The sequence below is a fragment of the Alexandromys fortis genome, unplaced genomic scaffold (assembly GCF_014885135.2).
Source record: "Alexandromys fortis isolate MF-2015 unplaced genomic scaffold, M_Fortis_MF-2015_v1.1 scaffold_63, whole genome shotgun sequence".
Lineage (NCBI taxonomy): Eukaryota > Metazoa > Chordata > Mammalia > Rodentia > Cricetidae > Alexandromys > Alexandromys fortis.
The window spans coordinates 10,004,857-10,023,194 of record NW_026067953.1 but is presented as its reverse complement, the minus strand read 5'-3'; the positions used below and the strand labels follow the sequence as shown (position 1 = coordinate 10,023,194).

The following is an 18,338-nucleotide window of genomic DNA, read 5'->3' as shown; positions in this document are numbered from 1 at the left end:
GCATTCTCAATAAAACAGAACAACGAGAACACGGTGTGGGGAGGTGTTGTGTTATCGTGGGTGCCCATTCTGGGCTGCTTCTTCCAGGAACCTTGGGCTTTCTGTGCAAGGCATCATGGGAGACTGGCAAATAAGTCAGAACCAATCCCTTGCCATGGAATGTGGAGGTAAATAACCTTCATCCAAAGCAAGGTGTAGTCACTGTCAGCTGATGCCTAGATCTGGAATGCAAAAAAGCATTTTGTCCCCGCTTAACGGGATTTTACAAACACTGGATGAGAAATTCTGAGGCTTTGTGTTCACGATGCAGGAGGAGGTTAGGAGCCACCTAGCAGAGGGGATTGGTGTGGGTGGGCGGTTTGCCACAGCTGGCAGGTGTTGCTAAGGAACAGGAGGGCTTTATCAGACGGGCTGGGTCAGCTGCTTGTCTGTGTCTGTGAGGACCCCCCCCCCCATCACCACAGAGGGACACAAACAAGAATTGCTGGAGTCCCAAGCTGGTGTGACGTAGGGACAATCTAAGCCCACACAGTCATCTTGCCATGTTGATTTCAGGAGTGTTCTGGGTTTCTGTGGGTTCGGCTGATGCCAGAGGCAATGTTCTTTCTGTTGAAGCTTTGGATTCATTCAAATCAGTCTCGTTTTGGGTTTCACCTTCTCTGCCTGTGAGCTTTGAGAGTCTTTTGTGGAGGGCCTGAGAATGTAGGTAGGAGCCACCTTGCTCCCAAGCTAGAGAACGGGACAGGGAAACTTTGTGACAAGGGAATGTCTCCACCAGCCGACTGCTCACCCAGCAGAGGCTATACCTGTTTTCTCCCTGCCCGTTTCAAGCTCTGGGCGCTTTAAGATTGACAGCTGTGTCAAGTGGGGGGAATAATAGGGGTACTGATATGCTGTGCCTGCTGCCTGGGGTCTCTCCATCACTCTGACCTCATGTGCTCTTTTCCAGTCTTCTCAGGTGCCATGACGCAGCGGCCCCAGGAGGACTTTGACAGAAGTGTGGAGGATGCCCAGGCGTGGATGAAGGTGGTGCAGGAGCAGCTACAGCTCAATGACAACACACAGGGGCCCCGAGCGGCCCTGGAAGCACGGCTGCGTGAGACGGAGGTAGGCAGTGATCCGGCTTCGCTGGTGCTGTGGGATTGGCCGCCTCCCTTCTGCTCTAGCTGAGGGACTATCGAGTTGTTCACACCCTGACTTGTGTTTCGATGTCCTGGTCATTTTGCTTAAATATGCATTCTGAGAAGGTAGTTTGGGACAGAGGCCAAGGTTCTGATCTTCCAGAAAGTTCTACAAGATGACCTAGTTGCTTGTCACAAGATGTCCCTCCTTCCAGACCAGGGTGGGCATCCTCACATCCAGGAGGGTCACCTACCCCTGTTGGCTCAGGCTTGCCTCTGCCCATCACCCACCTCTCAAATCCAAGGCTTCTGTTGGTCCTGCATTGGCTCACTTCTACCCTCAGTGGGGAGCAATTACAAACCACTGTTTGGAGACTGGAGAGATGCCTCAGCTCTAAGTACGTGGTTTTATCCCGCTCTTGCAGAGGTTTAGAGTTCATTTCCCAGCATTCCTGTCGGGTAGCCCACAGCCACCTGTACTCTAGCTGTAGGGGATCTGTTGTCTTCTGGTCTCTGTAGGCACCTGCGCTCACACAGACTCTCACACAGACACATGTACACATAACTAAAGACAAAATAAATTATTTAAAAAGTGGGAGGAGTCTGGAGAGATGGCTCAGCAGTTAAGGGTACTTGCCATTCTTTCCGAGGACCTGAGTTCAATTCCCAGCACCCATGTTGGGCAGCTTATAACAGCCTGTAACCCCAGCTCCAGGGGATCAGAAACTCTTTCAACCTCTGTGGATACACATGTAGCATCCATACACAGGCACACATGTGTTGATTTGGTCAGAGCCCTCACAGACACCCTCAGAGGTGTGCTTTGCTAGTCTCCCAGGTGGCTCTCAAAGCAGCCACGATGACAGTTGAGGCTGACCATCAAGAGCCTTTTGTTGGTTTCCTCTTAAATTCTCTGTGGCTCCCATTGTCTACCAAAGGAAAGCTAAGCCTCACCCAGTGTTAGAAATCCTCCCTGTCTAAGACCCCCCATGTTGTTACCCCAGAAATCCTCCATCTAAGACCCCCCTTGTTACCCCAGAAATCCTCTGTCTAAAACCCCCTTTGTTACCCCAGAAATCCTCCCTGTCTAAGACCCCCATTGTTGTTACCCCTCCCAAACCAATGCCCTCCTCTATTTCCTGTCATGAGCCTTTGCCCACGAACTGCGTCTCCTCAGAAAACCCATCAGTTGGCATGAGTGAGCATATGAAATGAATACTGGCTTCCTGGTGCCCTCCTGCCCATCGCTGTCCATCAGCACCGCTGTCCTCCCCTGCCCTTCCTCAGCTGCCTGTCACGTGAAACCCTGCACCTGCTGGCAGGCTGGCAGGTTGCGATTGAGGGCCAAGAGGGACATAGGAGGAACTGTTTTCTAGAGTGGTGTGTGTGTGCGCGCGTCTGTGTTCATATGCTTGTGTGATCAGGTCATGTATGTGTGTACATGTGTGTCTGTGTGTAAGAGTCCAGCCCTGGTAGTGGGAGGACCATCTGCTTGCTATGGGCTAGGACACTGGGACACAGGCCATACTTGTGGTCACAGGGCTCCCAGATTTTCTCCCAAAATGTCTGTGTCTCGTTCTCCTCACTCTCTGGTTTCCAGCCTTCTGGGGCCCACCCTTGAGTCCCAGCCTAAGATCTTTCACCGGCTTCTAGGCTTCTTCCCTATCAGGAGTGCCTCAGCCTTTGCTGCGGTCTGAGCTCCAGAAGCTGGGTGTGTGCATCCCGAGTTATGTCCTGCTTCTCCACTTTCTCCTCTCTGCCTTGCCAGTTGTGCATGGACCATTTCCATGCATGGCATCAGTGCTGTCTCTTCCAAGAAGCCCTTTTGGATTTTTCCCAGTTCTTCTTTGAACTCCCAGGTGGTTCCTTTTGCACCAGTGTCTGGATTCTCTTGTCTGCAGCCTTCCCTCTGTCCTGCCCGGAAATCCCAGAATGGGCCACACTGTCCAGCGCCATGCCTAGCCCATGGTCAGCTGGTATTGGCTGGGTTGAGGGAAGCCTTTGGCTAGGATTGTCCTCGCTTTTGCTGCCTCCTCCTTCTCTCCCTCTAATTGGCTCCCATCCTTGTCACCAACTGCCCCAACCCAGCCAAGTGACACTGCCGCTTCTGTCTTGCTAAACCTCCCTGGGATCTCTGCTTGCTGGTGAGGGTCCTTAGGCTGAGCAAAAGCTACAGAAGGGAAGCCCCCATGCCACGGCAGGGTGGGTATGGCAGAAGCAGGGACCGATTCTTCTTCTCTGTTCCTCCCTCCCCCTTCTCTGCTGTGGCTCTCAGCCTCTCCTGGCCTCGGGCACAGCAAATATCTCTTCTGGTTTGGTGACAGGTAGGGACAAGCCTGTAGGTCTGGGGAAGGGAGGTGGCTTAGGGTTCTGTCTCCTCTGGGACCTGTCAGCTCTTTTGCCCTTTCAAGGACACATCAAGATTCCATGCTTGGGAAGAGCGGAGGGTCTCGGTGTTTTCATATCTCTCCAAGTCCAGCCTGTGTCCCTCCCGTGGGAGATCAGGTGGACAAAGGCAAGCTCACCCAGTAGGGTGCTTTAGCTTTGGGGGAGGAGAGCTTTGTCCTGGTCACCTCACAGGCAGAGCGGGTTCCTTAGGGGGTGTGCCCTGCAACGCTGAATTTTACTTCTTCTCCCAAGTTAAAGGGTCTCTTGGTTTGCAGAGGCCAGCAGAGCCCAGTGAGACTCAGGGACCTAGGAGCCTCCCTGGCTGCTGTAGTCTCTACCCAAAGCCCCTGGCGTCTGTGGGCCCTCAACATTCTTAACTGTAAAACTGGAGAGAGAAACACATCCATCCTGCAGGTGCGAGGACTCCTTCATACATCTGGGTACGAGAGACAGCGTCTCCTAGTTATTATTCTCAGCCAGATCAGATCTCTGGCCAGCAAAAGATTCATCCCCAGCCATACTGCAGGATCCTGTTCCTGGTGGTGGGCGGCATCCCGCATGCTGGATGCTCAGTCTAGAACACTCTGCAAGTGGCTCTTGCGTCTTCAGTCTTCTGTGGTCACAGAGGTATTGCTGCCTTCCTCACCGCTGGTTGTTACTGAGTGGGACACAGGTCCTTGTGTGGAGGACCAGAGAGGGTGGCTCACCATATCTTGCCACCCCATAGAACAAAGGAAGCTTCTTCTCTCTTGTAAGGATGCTCCCCGCGCTCCACCTGACCTGGTCCCCTCAGAGAGACAGGGGAAACAGGAGGGGACTCTTTGATAGCATGTGGGAGTGGGAAGTCTCCGCATCATACACTGTTGACATCCTGGCTAATGTTTATCATATGATGCAGAAAAGAGGGGTGGGAACTGTCCACATGTGTTGGAGGAGCGTCTGTCTAATTATGTAGCAGTTTTGTCAATATGCTTAGCAACAGTGTGAAGGTTGGATGTAACTGGAGGTTCCTCTCCTGCCTGCTAGTTCCTGAATAACCACTCTGAGGCTCAATATTAATTACAAATGGTTTGGCTGATGGCTCAGTCCTCTTACTGGCTAGCTCTACATATAAATTACCACCTGTGCCCTGTGGCTTACAGGTAATGTTCTGGCATCTTACTCTTTCAGCAGCTGCTGGCATCTCCCCAACTCCGCCTTCTTTCTCCCTGTATCTCTGTTTGAATTTCCCGCCTCGCTATATTCTGCCCTGCCTTAGGCCAAAGCAGCTTCTTTATTAAGCAATGGTAATAACACATGTTCACAGCATACAGAGGGAAATCCCACATCAGTTGGACATAGCAGGGGTTTCTGTATTGAAGTGAAAAGGATGCATAGAATAGTCATGTGATCTGCCTGACGTCACACATTGTCAGAGAGGGCCGCATTTGAGTGTCAGGAGCCCTTCCTTCCCCATCCACTTAGAAGGGGCGGAGACAACCACGCAGCCCAGGACATGAGTCGGAGAAAGATTGCAACTAAACTTGAGGTTAGGCCAAGTAGGTAGGTGGCAATCAAAGAGAAAAAAAGAAAGAGATTCTATTATCTGCAAAAAATGTAATAATAGCGGATAGTTATTGATGGCCAGCACCGTGAAGGCCAGGTAGCACACTAGCGTGCGACTTACTGCAGCCCTGGTGTTGACATTGCTACCTTCTTGCCTGTCATAGGTCTGATGTGCAGAAGTCACATGGCAAAGGTCACTCTAGAGTGACCCTTGAGTCCATCAATGGCTCTGGAATTGGTCCTGTCACCTGATCAGGAGGTCAGACTTATGTCTGTGAGATGGAATAATAACAATAGCCACAGTAGCTGAGGTTCGTTGCCTGCTGTGCTCACGCGCACCCTCAGACAGCTGAAGGCAGGATGAGATTCAAGATGCGGGGCATCACCGGGTGGTGGAGGTGCACACCCTTAATCCCAGCACTCAAGAGGCAGAGGCAGGTGGATCTCTCTGGGTTGGAGGTCAGCCTGGTCTACACAGTGAGTTCCAGGAGGACAGCCAGGGCTACACAGAGAAACCCTGTCTCAGGGGATAAAAGGGATGCAGGACATCTGTGAGGAGGTGTACCCCTGAAAGATGATGATGGGGTACAGGACTGGCAAGGTTTATCGGAAGGGTCGAGGGGCTTACTGTGTTTTCCAGTTTTGTTCCATGGCTGTGATAAACATGGTAACCAAAAGTGGAGTAGAAAGGGATTATTTGACTTACTTCCGGGTCATAATCCATCACTGAAGGAAATTGAGGCTGGGCATCAAGCTTGAAGGAAAAAACAAGGAGGAACAATTTACTCTCAGTCTCTGTCTCTCTTTGGCCTCTCTCTCTCTCTTACAGCCCAGGCCCACCTGCTTAGGGATGGTGCCACCCACAATGAGTAATGAACAATCAGGACAATGCCTTCACTCACATCGCTGCAGGCCAGTCTGATCCAGAAGACGCCTTAATTGAGACCTCCTCAGATGAGTCTAGGTTTCGCTAAGTTGACAGGATACCTCATATCTGGCTACATGAATCTGAGTCCCAGGGCCCACAGTAGGAGAGAACAGAACCTCCCAAATATCCTCTGACCTTTACATATGTACCATGACATATATGCACCTGCACTCATACACACACACAGACACAAAACACCCCCCCCCCCCACATACACACACACTAAATAAAGTTAAAGAGACAGAGATGAGGGCACAGCCTGGGAGAGACAGACCAGATTGGCCGGACATGGGCAAGGCTCTGTGGTGTTGCTGAGTGAGTCACCCATCAGGAATGGACTGTAGAGTTCCTGCCACCCGTGGGAGCAGGACTTCGCAGTGAAGAACAAAACAGTATGACTGACTCCTCTTGAGCTTGACTGGGTGGGGACCAGAGTCTCACAGCAGACGTGAGGGTGTCACCTCACGGCCACGCACATGGTGATGCACATGCCTAGCCTTGTTTTCTTCTGAGTTAAAGTCCGAGAGGTTGACCTACTCATACCATGGTCCAGGACGTGGAAAGTATCCCAGGAGAGAGTGAACTTTCTCTGAGTTGGAAGCTGGATGTGGCCGGTGGGAAAGGTCAGGGCTAACCGCCAGAGCTTCCTCTCCCTTCCCCAAGCCCTTAGCAGTTTGCTCAGGGGCACACAGAGGAGCATATGGCCTTTAGCTGAGCTGCAGCGACTCTAGCCTCGAAATCCCAGCTCTTGGTGCAGGGCCTTTGCCTGTGCCGGTGGTGTTGGGTCTAACGCTGGGAAACTGCTGTCATACCCACAGAAAATCTGCCAGCTGGAGCCCGAGGGATGCATGAAGGTGGAACTGGTCCTGCGGGCAGCTGAGGCCCTCCTGGCTACCTGCCAGGAGGGCCAGAAGCCCGAGATCCTGGCCCAGCTGAAGGATATCAAGTCCCAGTGGGAGGAGACGGTCACCTACATGACTCACTGCCACAGGTAGGGATGGTCAAGGGACCTCACCGCTACATGCTCAGGTGCTGGTGACCCTCCTTGTCCAGTACCGTATTGTCATGGGACCCCTGTTAGAGAGACACTTCTTCAGGCTGAGGGTCCTGGGAACAGCATGTGCTCTTCAGATTCAGGCCAGAGCCTCTTTCTAATACCACACAAGCATAATGGTGATAATGGGCGGACATGAGAAACTTGAATATTTGTGCCAGCAGACCTAATGGGTTTGTGTATGTGTCCTCGGCATTATGACAGACATACGAAGGCCTGTCCCTGCCTAGGGAGATGGCTCAGTGGCTAAAGTGCTTGCTTTGCAAGTAGGAGGACCTGAGTTCAGTACCCAGAGCTCGTGTAAATCTTTCTCTCTGACATCACAAACAAATGTCTTGACGTTGACTGTAGAGATAGGGCCATCTCCACATTAGAGAGGCAGGCACTGGGGCAGATGAAGGGGCGGGGCTGCTCTGAGAATTCACACAGGCCCTCAGTCCCCTCTCCCTACTTGGTGGCCACTAACTGGCTCGCAGATAGTTGTATGCTGCCTAAGGTCAGGCACAGTCCTGGGGAAATCTTCTAATTGCTTCCAGGTAGCATATGCTAAGGGCCTGGGACCACTGTGGGCAGAGCGAAGAATTTGTGTACTGGCAGTGGGAGTTCAGAGACAGAATTTGGGGTACTGGTGGCTCAGGACCACCTGAACTTCATCTCCCCAGTGGGTGGCTGAGGGTACGTATAGAATCTGGGCTTGGCCTCATGTGGGAGATTACTTACAGACTGCAAGGTCTCATGGGAAAGGAGAGTCTAGAATCTGGAGTGTGACTCAGTGCAGAGGCGGCACCTTCATGTCCCTCTAACACAGTCCCTAGTATCTGGGAGGGGGCTGTAGCAGGGTCTCTCACCCAGGGGCCAGGGGCAGGCCTCTCAGCCTGGCCATCTCTTCCACAGTCGCATCGAGTGGGTGTGGCTGCACTGGAGTGAGTATCTGCTGGCCCAGGATGAGTTCTACCGCTGGTTCCAGAAGATGGTGGTCGCTCTGGAGCCCCCTGTAGAGCTGCAGCTGGGCCTGAAAGAGAAGCAGTGGCAGCTGAGCCACGCCCAGGTGTTGCTGCACAATGTGGACAATCAGGCCGTGCTGCTGGACAGGCTGCTGGAGGAGGCGGGCTCCTTGTTCAACAGGATCGGGGACCCCAGCGTGGATGAAGATGCCCAGAAGAAGATGAAGGCTGAGTACGACGCTGTGAAGGCCAGAGCCCAGGTAAGTCGCGGATGGCTCCGTCTCCCACCCACCGCTCTTCTGCACGCTCACAGCCAATCCATCTTCCATCAGTCTATCTCCCCACCCACTCCCCACTCAGCCTCCTGGCCTGTCTGCTCCCTTCCTCCGTGTGTCTGCAAGCCTCCCTTTCACTCCCTACCACCCGCTCCGTCCATCAGTCTCCACTCTCCTATCTCTCCTACCCATCTGTCCCTCATTCACCAGCCCACCGCTCCCTAACTAACTCGTCTGTTTGTCTCTTCAACCACTTAGCCATCCACCCCACCCATCTGTCCCCCATCAAGACATCCTCTCATGTAGTAATCGTGTCCATCTATTTTCCTGCCCACCACCTACTCACTGTCTGTATCCGTCCACTTGCTCACCCATCCAGCACCCAGTTATCCATCGACCAACCTTGTACCTACCCATCCACCTATCCTTCCTCCCGTTGTCCCCATGCCCAGACTTGCTTAGGGCTTCATACATGTGTGGATGCTTAGTAAATACGCTACAAAGTGAAGGATTGTGCTTCCCTTCATCCTCCATCCTTCCTACCCTCCCTCCCCCCCCTTCCCTTCTTCCCCTTCATCTTTAAGCCCATCTACTAGTATTCTTGCTCATACCCCAATCCTGCCCATCCTCTTGCCTCATCCTGGCCACGTTTTGGCAATGGTTCACTGAGTTACTATGTTAAATGATTACCTTTTAGAAATTCTGTTTTTCTTAATTGGTTGTTAGTATGTCTACCTGTTCCTTTCCTTTATAAAAATGTCCCTTTTCTGCAGTGGGGTTAAGTTCTTGCTGTTATTAAGCATAAATGTTGAACAGTGGAAGCTGCAGGGGTGGGCACTTGGTGCCACTGTGTCTCCTATGGGCGGATGGGCTTCCTTGTTCCTCTGTGATTTCCTACTGAGCCTGTTCCATCAGGGCGTGGCACCCATCCCCATGGCTGAACCTACCCTAGCAGATCTCTGTGTTTGCTCCAGCCAGGTGCCCTGGGAATTGACCTTCATGGTCCCTGTTTCTCTGTCACCATGCTTGCTTGGTGGTTCCTGAAGTGAGTGTGCTTATTGATTTGTTTTGGAGACAGGGTATCACTGTGTAGCTCTGGCTGGCCTGGAACTCACTCTGTAGACCAGGCTGGCCTCCAACCCTACTTGCCTTCTAAGTACTGGGATGAAGGGTGTGCACCATCATGCCCAGCTGTGAGTGTTTTTAAAAACTAAATGCTGAGCCCAATTGATGCCATAGGCTCTTTGTTCCATGTTCTGCAAGATGGCTGGCTTTGCTTGTTGCCTATTTATTTACTTATTTTAGGCAACTGCTTCCTTCTTGCTTTGTATTTGTAGAAGTGTATGCATGGTCCCACAGTGGTGGGGAATGAGGGCAGCTCTCTAGGGCTCTGTCTCTCTGCAGGGTCTCTGCTCCTTTGGGCTTGAAAGTCATTATTCCTCTTACAGCCTGAGGGAAGAGCCCCAGACCCAGCAACCAAGACCTGGGTGCGCTATGTGCTTCAGGCTGGTGGTCACGGTGTCCTTCTGCAGAGAAGTCTCCCTTTCTGTGTCTGCAGTTCCAAAGAATGTGTCTCTCTTTCCCACATTCCTACTGGTGCTGTGGGAGGGTATACTCTTGTCCTCAGTGCTGGGGTCTTTTGGGGTTCTCATGCCCACAATTTATGGGAAGAGTTTCTATAATAAGCCAGTATGCTGGTTTCCATGTCCAAAGGCCAGGTACCACTGACCCAATAGAAAGAGCCAGAAGTTCTTGATTCCCAAGGTAGACATACATCCCGGGGCAGTCGCCACACCAGAGTCCATCGGTAGGGTTGAGGGGGTAGGTTGGGGTGTGGTTGCTTCTGAGCATTAGCACAGAAGGGATTTGATATTCCCGGAGGAGCTGGGCGTAGGGGCACGAGACCTCCATGATGGGACCAGCAAGGTTGGTGGGAAGCAGGGAGCCTTTCTGGTACAGCTGTAGGTTGACCCCAACATAGAAATGAGGTGTTAGGGCGGGAGGGGAGTGGATTCTGCAGAAGTAAGTTATTTCACCTTTTGACTGCTGGATGAAGCCTGTGAACCATTGGTTCTCTCTTCTTGAACCCCAGAGGAGTTAGAGGACTGTTTAAGTAACCATCTGGCTTGGGAAAACACAGAGGCCCTTGTGACATCACACTCAGATGTGTGTGTGTGTGTGTGTGTGTGTGTGTGTGTGTTCTTGTAAGGTGAAAGAGGGTGTTGGATCTTATGAAATCGAAATTACAGGCACTTGTGAGCTACCTAACTTGGGTGGTGGGAAGCAAACTTGGATCCTGTGTAAGAGCAGCAGGCGCACAGAACTACTGAGCTGCCTCTCCAGCCTTCTCTCTTTCTACCTTGTACATCCTGGCTGTGCATCTTGCTGACCCGCCTCGACAACCCCAGTCTGTTTTTAATAGATGTCCCACATGTGAGGCGGTGAGCCTCTGATACGGGTGAGGATAGGACCACCCCCTTTGGCTTCAGGGACTACCCCTGCAAAGCTTGTAGGCCCAGTCCAGAGGTGAGCAACGGCTTCTGTCTTCCCCAGGCATCAAAAGGGAAGTGCAGGCAGGCCAGCTGGTGCCAGGAGTGTCTTCCTTGTTTGATTTGAAACATTGCTTCCGAGTGGCAAACAGCAACATCCTCCCTCTTCCGCCTCTGAGAAGGGTTGCCTGGCATCAGGCCATGGGTCCTAGACTTTCTGCAGTCCTTTGTTGGGGACATAAATCCAAGCCACCCTGTTAATTGCTCGGGTTTTGACATGGCTGATAACTCTGCTTGCTGCAGATGGTTTAATTGTTTGGTTTAATGAGAAGGCGGAGCCCTCAGCCGCTCCTTACCCTGTCACCCTCCCCCTGTTGAGCTGGCTTTGAAATGGCTGTGCCTGGCACTCAGCTAGTCTGGATTCCTGCCTGCTGCCACTCCTTGCCAGCGCCTGCTCCTCATCACACGGACTTTTATTTACTCTGGACTTTTCTGGGTGCCAGCACCTCATTATTCACACGGGCAGTGCTATACACAGTTCATTTATGGGGGGGTCCCTTCCAACCCTCATCCGTCACCTTCAGCATTAGCCTCTGAAGTCCCTAGTAACCCGCTGTGACTTATCCATGAGGCTTTCCTGGGATTGGAGGAGCCAAGTGTGCAAATCACAGGAATTGGGGCCCATCGAGGGAACTGAAGAGGCTCCACCCACTTCCTGAAAGTTGAAGACGGATCTGTGAAGGCAGTGGTCCCTGCCAAGGCTCTGTTTTGGGTTGCAGGTGACCCCTTATCTTGAGATTCTCAGCTCTCTCCTAAGTAACCTGATCCCAAGCCTTGGATATCCCAGCTCTAAAATGGGGAGATTTTCTTCTGCTTGCTGTAGTTACTGCTGAGGTTTAATGAGTTATTAAGCAGTGTTGGTAAACAGTGTCTCAAAGGAGGGGAACCGTGCACAGACTGCGGGGGAAGGTTTTCAAACCTACCTGCTTGCTCTCCGTAGTGGAGGACTTGAGACTCAGCTTCCCCTGGGCTCTGGGCCTTCCTTAGACATGGCCTTTTCCACAGCAAGGAGCTGAGATCACCAACCTTCGGCTGCTGCACTGTCTGGTTTCTCGTAGGGCTGCTTGGCACTGGGCTAAGAGCAGCTCTTAGGTATTTAAATGGACAGGGAGAATTTCAAAGCCATTTCATGACATACAGAAATGACCGGAAGTTCAAGTTCTAGGCTTCATAACAGAAGGTTTCATAGGAACAGGGCTTATTTTCCCCACTGTCTGGCTGCTTATGTGGTACAGTGCAGGTAGCTCCTGAGTGAGTATGGCAGTAGAAGTCACATGACAGGCAAAGCCACAAGCCTTTGGCTTGATAGAAACAGTCTGGGGTCCCCCCCATCCCTATGTGAAGATGGAGAGTGTAGTTAGTGCCATGGTTGCTGTCTGGATCTCAGCTTGGGCCCTGTGAGAGTCCTAGGCCCTCCTGACTCCAGGATGCACCTTTTCAGGAGGGTGACCCATTTAATACCCATAGTTCTATGGCCAAGGTTATGGTTTATGGGTGCCCCACACACAAGGTGGTGTGGTGAATAGTCCCCCAATCCTTTCCTCGACTTTCTCTGCAAGCCCCTCCTATTGTCCTTTGCCCCTCTATTGCCGTGACATAAACTCTAATCAAAAGCTTCCTAATGAAGGAGAACGTCCATTTGGCTTACTCTTCCAGGTCAGTGTCCATCATCCAGGGAAGTCAGGGCAGGAGCTGAAGTGGAAACCATGGGAGGATGCTGCCTGCTACTGATGTTCTTTATGGCTTCCTCTCTAGGTTTTACACCTTCCTTGCACAGCCTGGACCCTCCACATCTCTGACTGTCCTAGCTGGGTGGCCTTGGGCATATCACTCTCTGGTCCTCGATGTCTTTGTCTGTCAATTGGGATACAATTGAGAGCCCCTTACGGATGGGCAGGGGAGTTTCCAGAGTTGGCATGGGACTTTCTTAGCAATGCCCGCAACGAGCAAGGGTGAAGGCGAAGGTGAGGGTAAGGTCTCAGAAGGGCAGCGTTCTGTGGTCGGTACTGTCGTCGGTGTTACTCCCATGCCCTAGTCAAGTGGCGTTCCCTGGACATGGCAGGATGGAATGCCAGCTGTAGGGTTGCCAGGCCAGGTGCTGGCATGTATGGGACTCCAGAGCAATGGGCTCCTAGCCAGGCTGGGGACCCTCATGGCAGGCAATTCTTCCTGCAGCACAGGGTGGACCTCCTGACCCAGGTGGCCCAGGAGCATGAGCAGTACCGGGAGGATGCGAACGAGTTCCAGCTGTGGTTGAAGGCGGTGGTGGAGAAAGTGCACAGCTGCCTGGGGCGAAACTGCCAGCTGACTACGGAGCTTCGTCTCTCTGCGCTGCAGGTACGCTACTGTGACCCAACCAGGACAATGTCCCCACTAGGGCATCTCGAGCCCTGGCTGAGGGAGACCCTACAAGTTACAAATGGGGATAATATTAGTTTTCACACCAGACACAGACGCCCGCAGCCCACAGCACAGACTCCTGGGAAGAGTGCCGGGGGACCCAGTACGAAACATTTGGGGTAGTGGCTGACAGATGGGACGCTTGAACACATAGGATTCCAGGAGCCGGGTCTAGACTCATGGGTCTCAGTGCAGGGTGCATGGCAAGTCAGGAGCCATTTTTATTCAGTACCAGTCTAAGAGGGTGCTGCCCCTGGCTCCCAAAAATGGAGGCCTGGGCTGCAACTATACTACAGTAGACAGAGCAGCACCACAGTGGAGAATCATCTCACTCAACTGCCAGTCATGCCACAATGAAGAGCTTTGGGTGGGCAGGGTCAGGAGAAGTGGGTCCGTGTCACCTTTCACACTGCATGGCCGGCAGGAAGCCTCTAGATCCTGCATCTAGAGAGTGTATGCAAGGGTTTTGCCCTAGACGTATGCACAAGATGTACAGTGAAGAAACTGTTGACTTGACTCCTCTATGGTATGATTGTTGAGAATGAGAATAGCCAGGGGCATCTGGTAGTGTCCACGACAGGGAGAGAAAGAAGTGGACTGAACACGGCCATGGCTGTCTGCAAGAGGGGGAGACCAGCAGGGGATGGAGAATAGAAAGCGCATAGTGAGATAGCAGGAGCTGAGGATGGTGAGGATGCCAGGCTGTAAGGGGCTGTGGTCCAGGCTGAGCTCATTGCGTGATGTTTGCACTGCCTGTTGGAGTCTGGGGAACTGCAGTTCCCTTTGGACCAGACAGCAAGTTATCTTCAGCAATTCAAGAGCCGCTTCTCAGCTTTCCCTGCACTATGTGCTTGGTGTGTTAATTTATATTAAAGTCAACTGGCCTTTGAAGAAGTTGGTGAACATTGAGAAAGAAAACCTAAGAGCCAGGTGGAGGTGCACAGCCATCAGCCTGATGCTTGGGGGCTTAAGGTGGGAGCATGGAAACTTGGAAGCCAGCCTGGGAAAGATAACTATAAAGATGAGAACATGTTTATAATCAGAGCCTGTTTACTAAAAAGGGAGAGAAAAGAAAACTTGAATCACTGTTGTAAAGGGGAAAGCCAATACCGTTCATAATACAGAAACAAAAACCAGGCATGGAGCTGGGTAGTGGTGGTGCATACATTTAATCCCAGCACTCAGGAAGCAGAGGCAGGTGGATCTCTGTGAACTCAGTGCCACTCTGGTCTACAGAGTGTGTTCTGAAACAGCCAGGGCTACAATGAGAAGCCCTGTCTCGAAAAACTATAACCAAAACCAAAACCAAAAACCAACCAACTAAGAAACAAACAAGAAACAGGCATGGCTATACATACCTGTAATGCCGGCACCTGGGAACTCTGAGTATCATAAATTTAAAGTTATTTTTAGGTATATATTGAGGCCAACCTGGGCTACATCAGCCACATACACATTTCTCATGTATCTATAAGATACAGCAATACAGATAGACATGCAACTGAAATCCAAATAGGTATTGGCACACATGCGTGCAGTGAGGCTCGGTGTCCCTTCATTTCCTGTGGCCCCACGGCATATTTTGCTGATGGCTTCAAGTTGATTTGTTTTAAAGAAGCATTAGCAAATGCCAGACAGTGCTGAAGACAGGCACACCCGACAGAGACATCCAGTGTTCAATGGGGAGACGGGGAACAGTTCACATCCCACAAGTCCACGTTACCTAGAGCAGACAGTCACCCTTGGCGTGATCCCCAGGCTGCCCTGAGAGCACAGCTAACCTTTGCTTTCCTGCTGTCTCCCCATCACCCTGGACAGGATATCGCCAAGGATTTCCCTAAGGGTGAGGAGTCTCTGGACAGGTTGGAGGAGCAGGCCGAGGGTGTCATTCGGAACACCTCTCCTTTGGGTGCAGAGAAGATCTCGGGGGAGCTGGAGGAGATGCGAGAAGTCCTGGAGAAGCTGAGAGTCCTCTGGAAGGAGGAGGAAGGGAGACTGCAAGGCCTGCTCCAGTCCAAGGGGGCCTGTGGGCAGCAGATCCTGCAGCTGGAGGCAGACCTGGGAGAGTTCAAGAAAAGTCTTCAGAGGTTGGCCCATGAGGGCTTGGAGCCCACGGTGAGGACAGCCACAGAGGATGAGTTGGTGGCCCACTGGAGGCTGTTCTCGGTAAGTTCAGGGGTACAGTGGACCTCAGGTTGCCACTTGGGGTCACTCTGTGATGGAGAATCGTAATCGGCTTTATGCATGCTCTCTGGTGTGAGCGTGTTATCCTTTGGCACCTGAGTTCCCTGAAAGAGTCATTAGGGAGGCAAGTGTTAATTTCCGTTTTCCAGACAAAGAAATGGATGTCTGAAATGTTTTTCTCCTTGCAATCCCTAAAGGAACACAGTAAGTTGGTTACTAATTAAGACCCAAGGAACATAGGACACCCAGACTTGGGCTTTGAAGTCCTTTCCTTACTCAGCACTGGGATGAGGGATGGATGTTGTGGCCAGGGAGCAGCGAGATTAGCAGTGGAGAAATGATGAGAGAAAAGCACAGGACAGGGTCTGGGAAGAGCGAGCAAGGACACCCATTTCGGGAAGGCAGTGTGGGCTCCTACCTACTTAGGAAGTCTTAGTCACTTCCATGTTACTGTAACAAAACAGCAGAGGCAACCGACCTATGAGGAACAAAGGTTTGTCGTGGCACATGTTCTGGAGGTGCCATTTGAGATCTATTGGTTGCCTTTCTTTGGACCTCTGGTGGGGACAGCAAGTCATGGTGAGAGTCTATGGCAGAGTAAACTGTTCACCTCTTAAGCCAGAAAGCAGGGCCAGCCAGCTGATAAGCAGGCCCTATGGATCCCTTCAGTGGCACACCTCCAAAGACCTAAGGACCATCCCTTACCTGCCCCCTCCACAAAGCTCACAGCACTGCTGCCAGCACCATTCAAACCACAGGAAGTGTGACTTGCAGACAGGTTTTAGCTAAAGATCCCCAATCCTTACTTTATCGTTCATATCGTGATGCATTTGAAGGACCTGTCCAAAGCCAGTGCTGAGGCTCAGCGGTAGAACTTACCTAGCTTGACTGAGACTCCAGGTTCCTTCCCTAACCCCTTAAGTGGGTGGGCGTCAAAGGAACTATCTTAAAAAAAAATAAAAGTCACTCCAATCTCTCTTCTGCTCCACCACAGCGCTAAGGTGCTAAGGTGTCCTCGTCTACCTTTATGCATTTGGGAGCTTTTTCACCCAGCCTCCCTACAAGACAGATCACAATGTATCTTTCTACACAGGGGACCACTGCATCCTCAAGGGTCACTCGCTTCATTCTGAGTTGCAGCGTGCTACAGTGGTTGAGAGTGGGGATTGTGGGACCAGGCTGCCCTGGTTCAGGCAGGTTCCTCTCCTTTCCCCAATGGTCTACATTCTCTAAATACCTCTCATTGGAGCTTTGTTCTTCATCATCATCCTTTTTGTTAGTGCCAAGATTGAACTGCAGTTTAAGATATCCCAGAACCAGTGTGGTCGGATTTACATTGAGGTCTTTGTGCATGGGGATAGATATTGGATATAATGGCATTCTTCTACATGTTGGCATTTAGTTATGCCAGCACCATTTTGTTGAAGATGCTTTCTTTTTTCCACAGTATAATTTTAGCTTCTTTGTAAAAAATCAGGTGTTCATAGGTGTGTGGATTAATATCCAGGTCTTCGATTCAATTCATTGGCCAATCTGCCTGTTTTTATGCCAATACCAAGCTGTTTTCATTACTATAGCTCTGTAATAGAGCTTGATGTCAAGGATGGTGATTCCTTCAGAAGTTCCTTTATTGTACAGGATTGTTTTGGCTATCCTTGGTTTTTTGTTTTTTTCTATATGAAGTTGAGCATTGTTCTTTCAAGGTCTGTGAAGAATTGTGTTGGGATTTTGATGAGGATTGCATTGAATCTATTGATTGCTTTTGGTAGGATTGCCATTTTTATTATGTTTATCCTACCTATCTAAGCATGGGAGATCTTTCCATTTTCTGGTATCTTCTTCAATTTCTTTCTTCAAAGACTTAAAGTTCTTGGAACCCATTCTCTTTGAATGGATATCTTGCTCACCCTGGATATAGTGGGGAGAGTCTTGTTCCTTCCTAGGAACAATGTGCCTTGGTCTCTCTGGGGAGTTGATGGGGTTGGGGGAGGGAAGGTGGAGAGAATAGAAGGAGGGGAGGGAGTGGGGAAAAAATTAAAATTAAAAAAAAATCCCAGAACCAATGGGAAAGCCTGTATTCAATGGGAACAGCTAGAGTAGAATGAAGCTGGCATTTGTCACAGTGTCACTGTGAGGAAGATGACATCATGTGTAACCGGGCTGTTATAGGGAAGTGAGCAGGGGCTGAGCCTAAGGGTGAGATCCCCCCAGTTCATGTCCTTGGTGACCAGCTCCTCCAGCCTGGCCAGTCCCCGGCCTCCACTCAGCCTCTGCACACACACTGTCATTCCCCAAGGGGCCTCACCAGTGCCTGGTTGTCATGTCTTGCAGGGGACCCGGGCTTCACTGGCTTCAGAGAAGCCCCGTGTAGACCGACTACAAACTCAACTGAAGGAGCTTGTCGCCTTCCCTGACCTACAGTCGCTCTCTGACAGTGTGGTGGCTGCCATTCAGGAATATCAAAGGTACCCAGGGAGGCAGAGGGCAGGCAGGACTGAGGGTGGGCGGGGCTAAGGGTGCTGGATACTTGGCACCGTGTGTGTGTGTGTGTGTGTGTGTGTGTGTGTGTGTGTGTGTGTGTAAGATGGGCTGTCTGGGGATGGCCAGTCTCCACTCTGCAGAGAATCTGCCCTCTCCTCATTCTTGCATTTGACTCCCAGCAAGAGGCATGAGCTTTGCTTTTCATGGCTGGGGGAAGAGGGGGATCAAAGGCCCACCTCTGCTGGGTCTTAAGTGACTGACTGTTGGGAGGGTTTCGCCATGTGGGGTCATAGGGAGAGCTGCTATGTAAGTGAACACCACTCCTCTGCCTCTGACCATGCTGAACGTATCTTCAACACTGCCTCTACTTACCTCTCTGCCTGTGGAAACAGTCAGGCTCAGCAAAGAGCAGGGCCATGGCCTCCCACTGCAGAAGAGAGCATTGCACATTGGGACACTCACCTATTTT

The 18,338-nt window shown here is 51.3% G+C and overlaps 1 protein-coding gene across 2 annotated transcripts in view; it reads left to right on the top strand.

Moving 5' to 3' along the window:
- Positions 1-18,338, top strand: part of Syne3 (spectrin repeat containing nuclear envelope family member 3) — a 79,791-nt gene that overhangs the window by 34,041 nt on the left and 27,412 nt on the right. The window contains exons 2-7 of one of the 2 annotated variants that reach the window (XM_050151557.1): positions 950-1,107; positions 6,801-6,973; positions 7,931-8,240; positions 12,980-13,141; positions 15,023-15,370; positions 17,720-17,853. In XM_050151557.1, the coding sequence (XP_050007514.1) occupies positions 964-1,107; positions 6,801-6,973; positions 7,931-8,240; positions 12,980-13,141; positions 15,023-15,370; positions 17,720-17,853 (1,271 nt within the window). In that variant the 5' untranslated portion in view covers positions 950-963. Of the gene's footprint in view, positions 1-949; positions 1,108-6,800; positions 6,974-7,930; positions 8,241-12,979; positions 13,142-15,022; positions 15,371-17,719; positions 17,854-18,338 lie in introns of those variants that run through there. The other variant, XM_050151558.1, reaches the window with a different exon arrangement.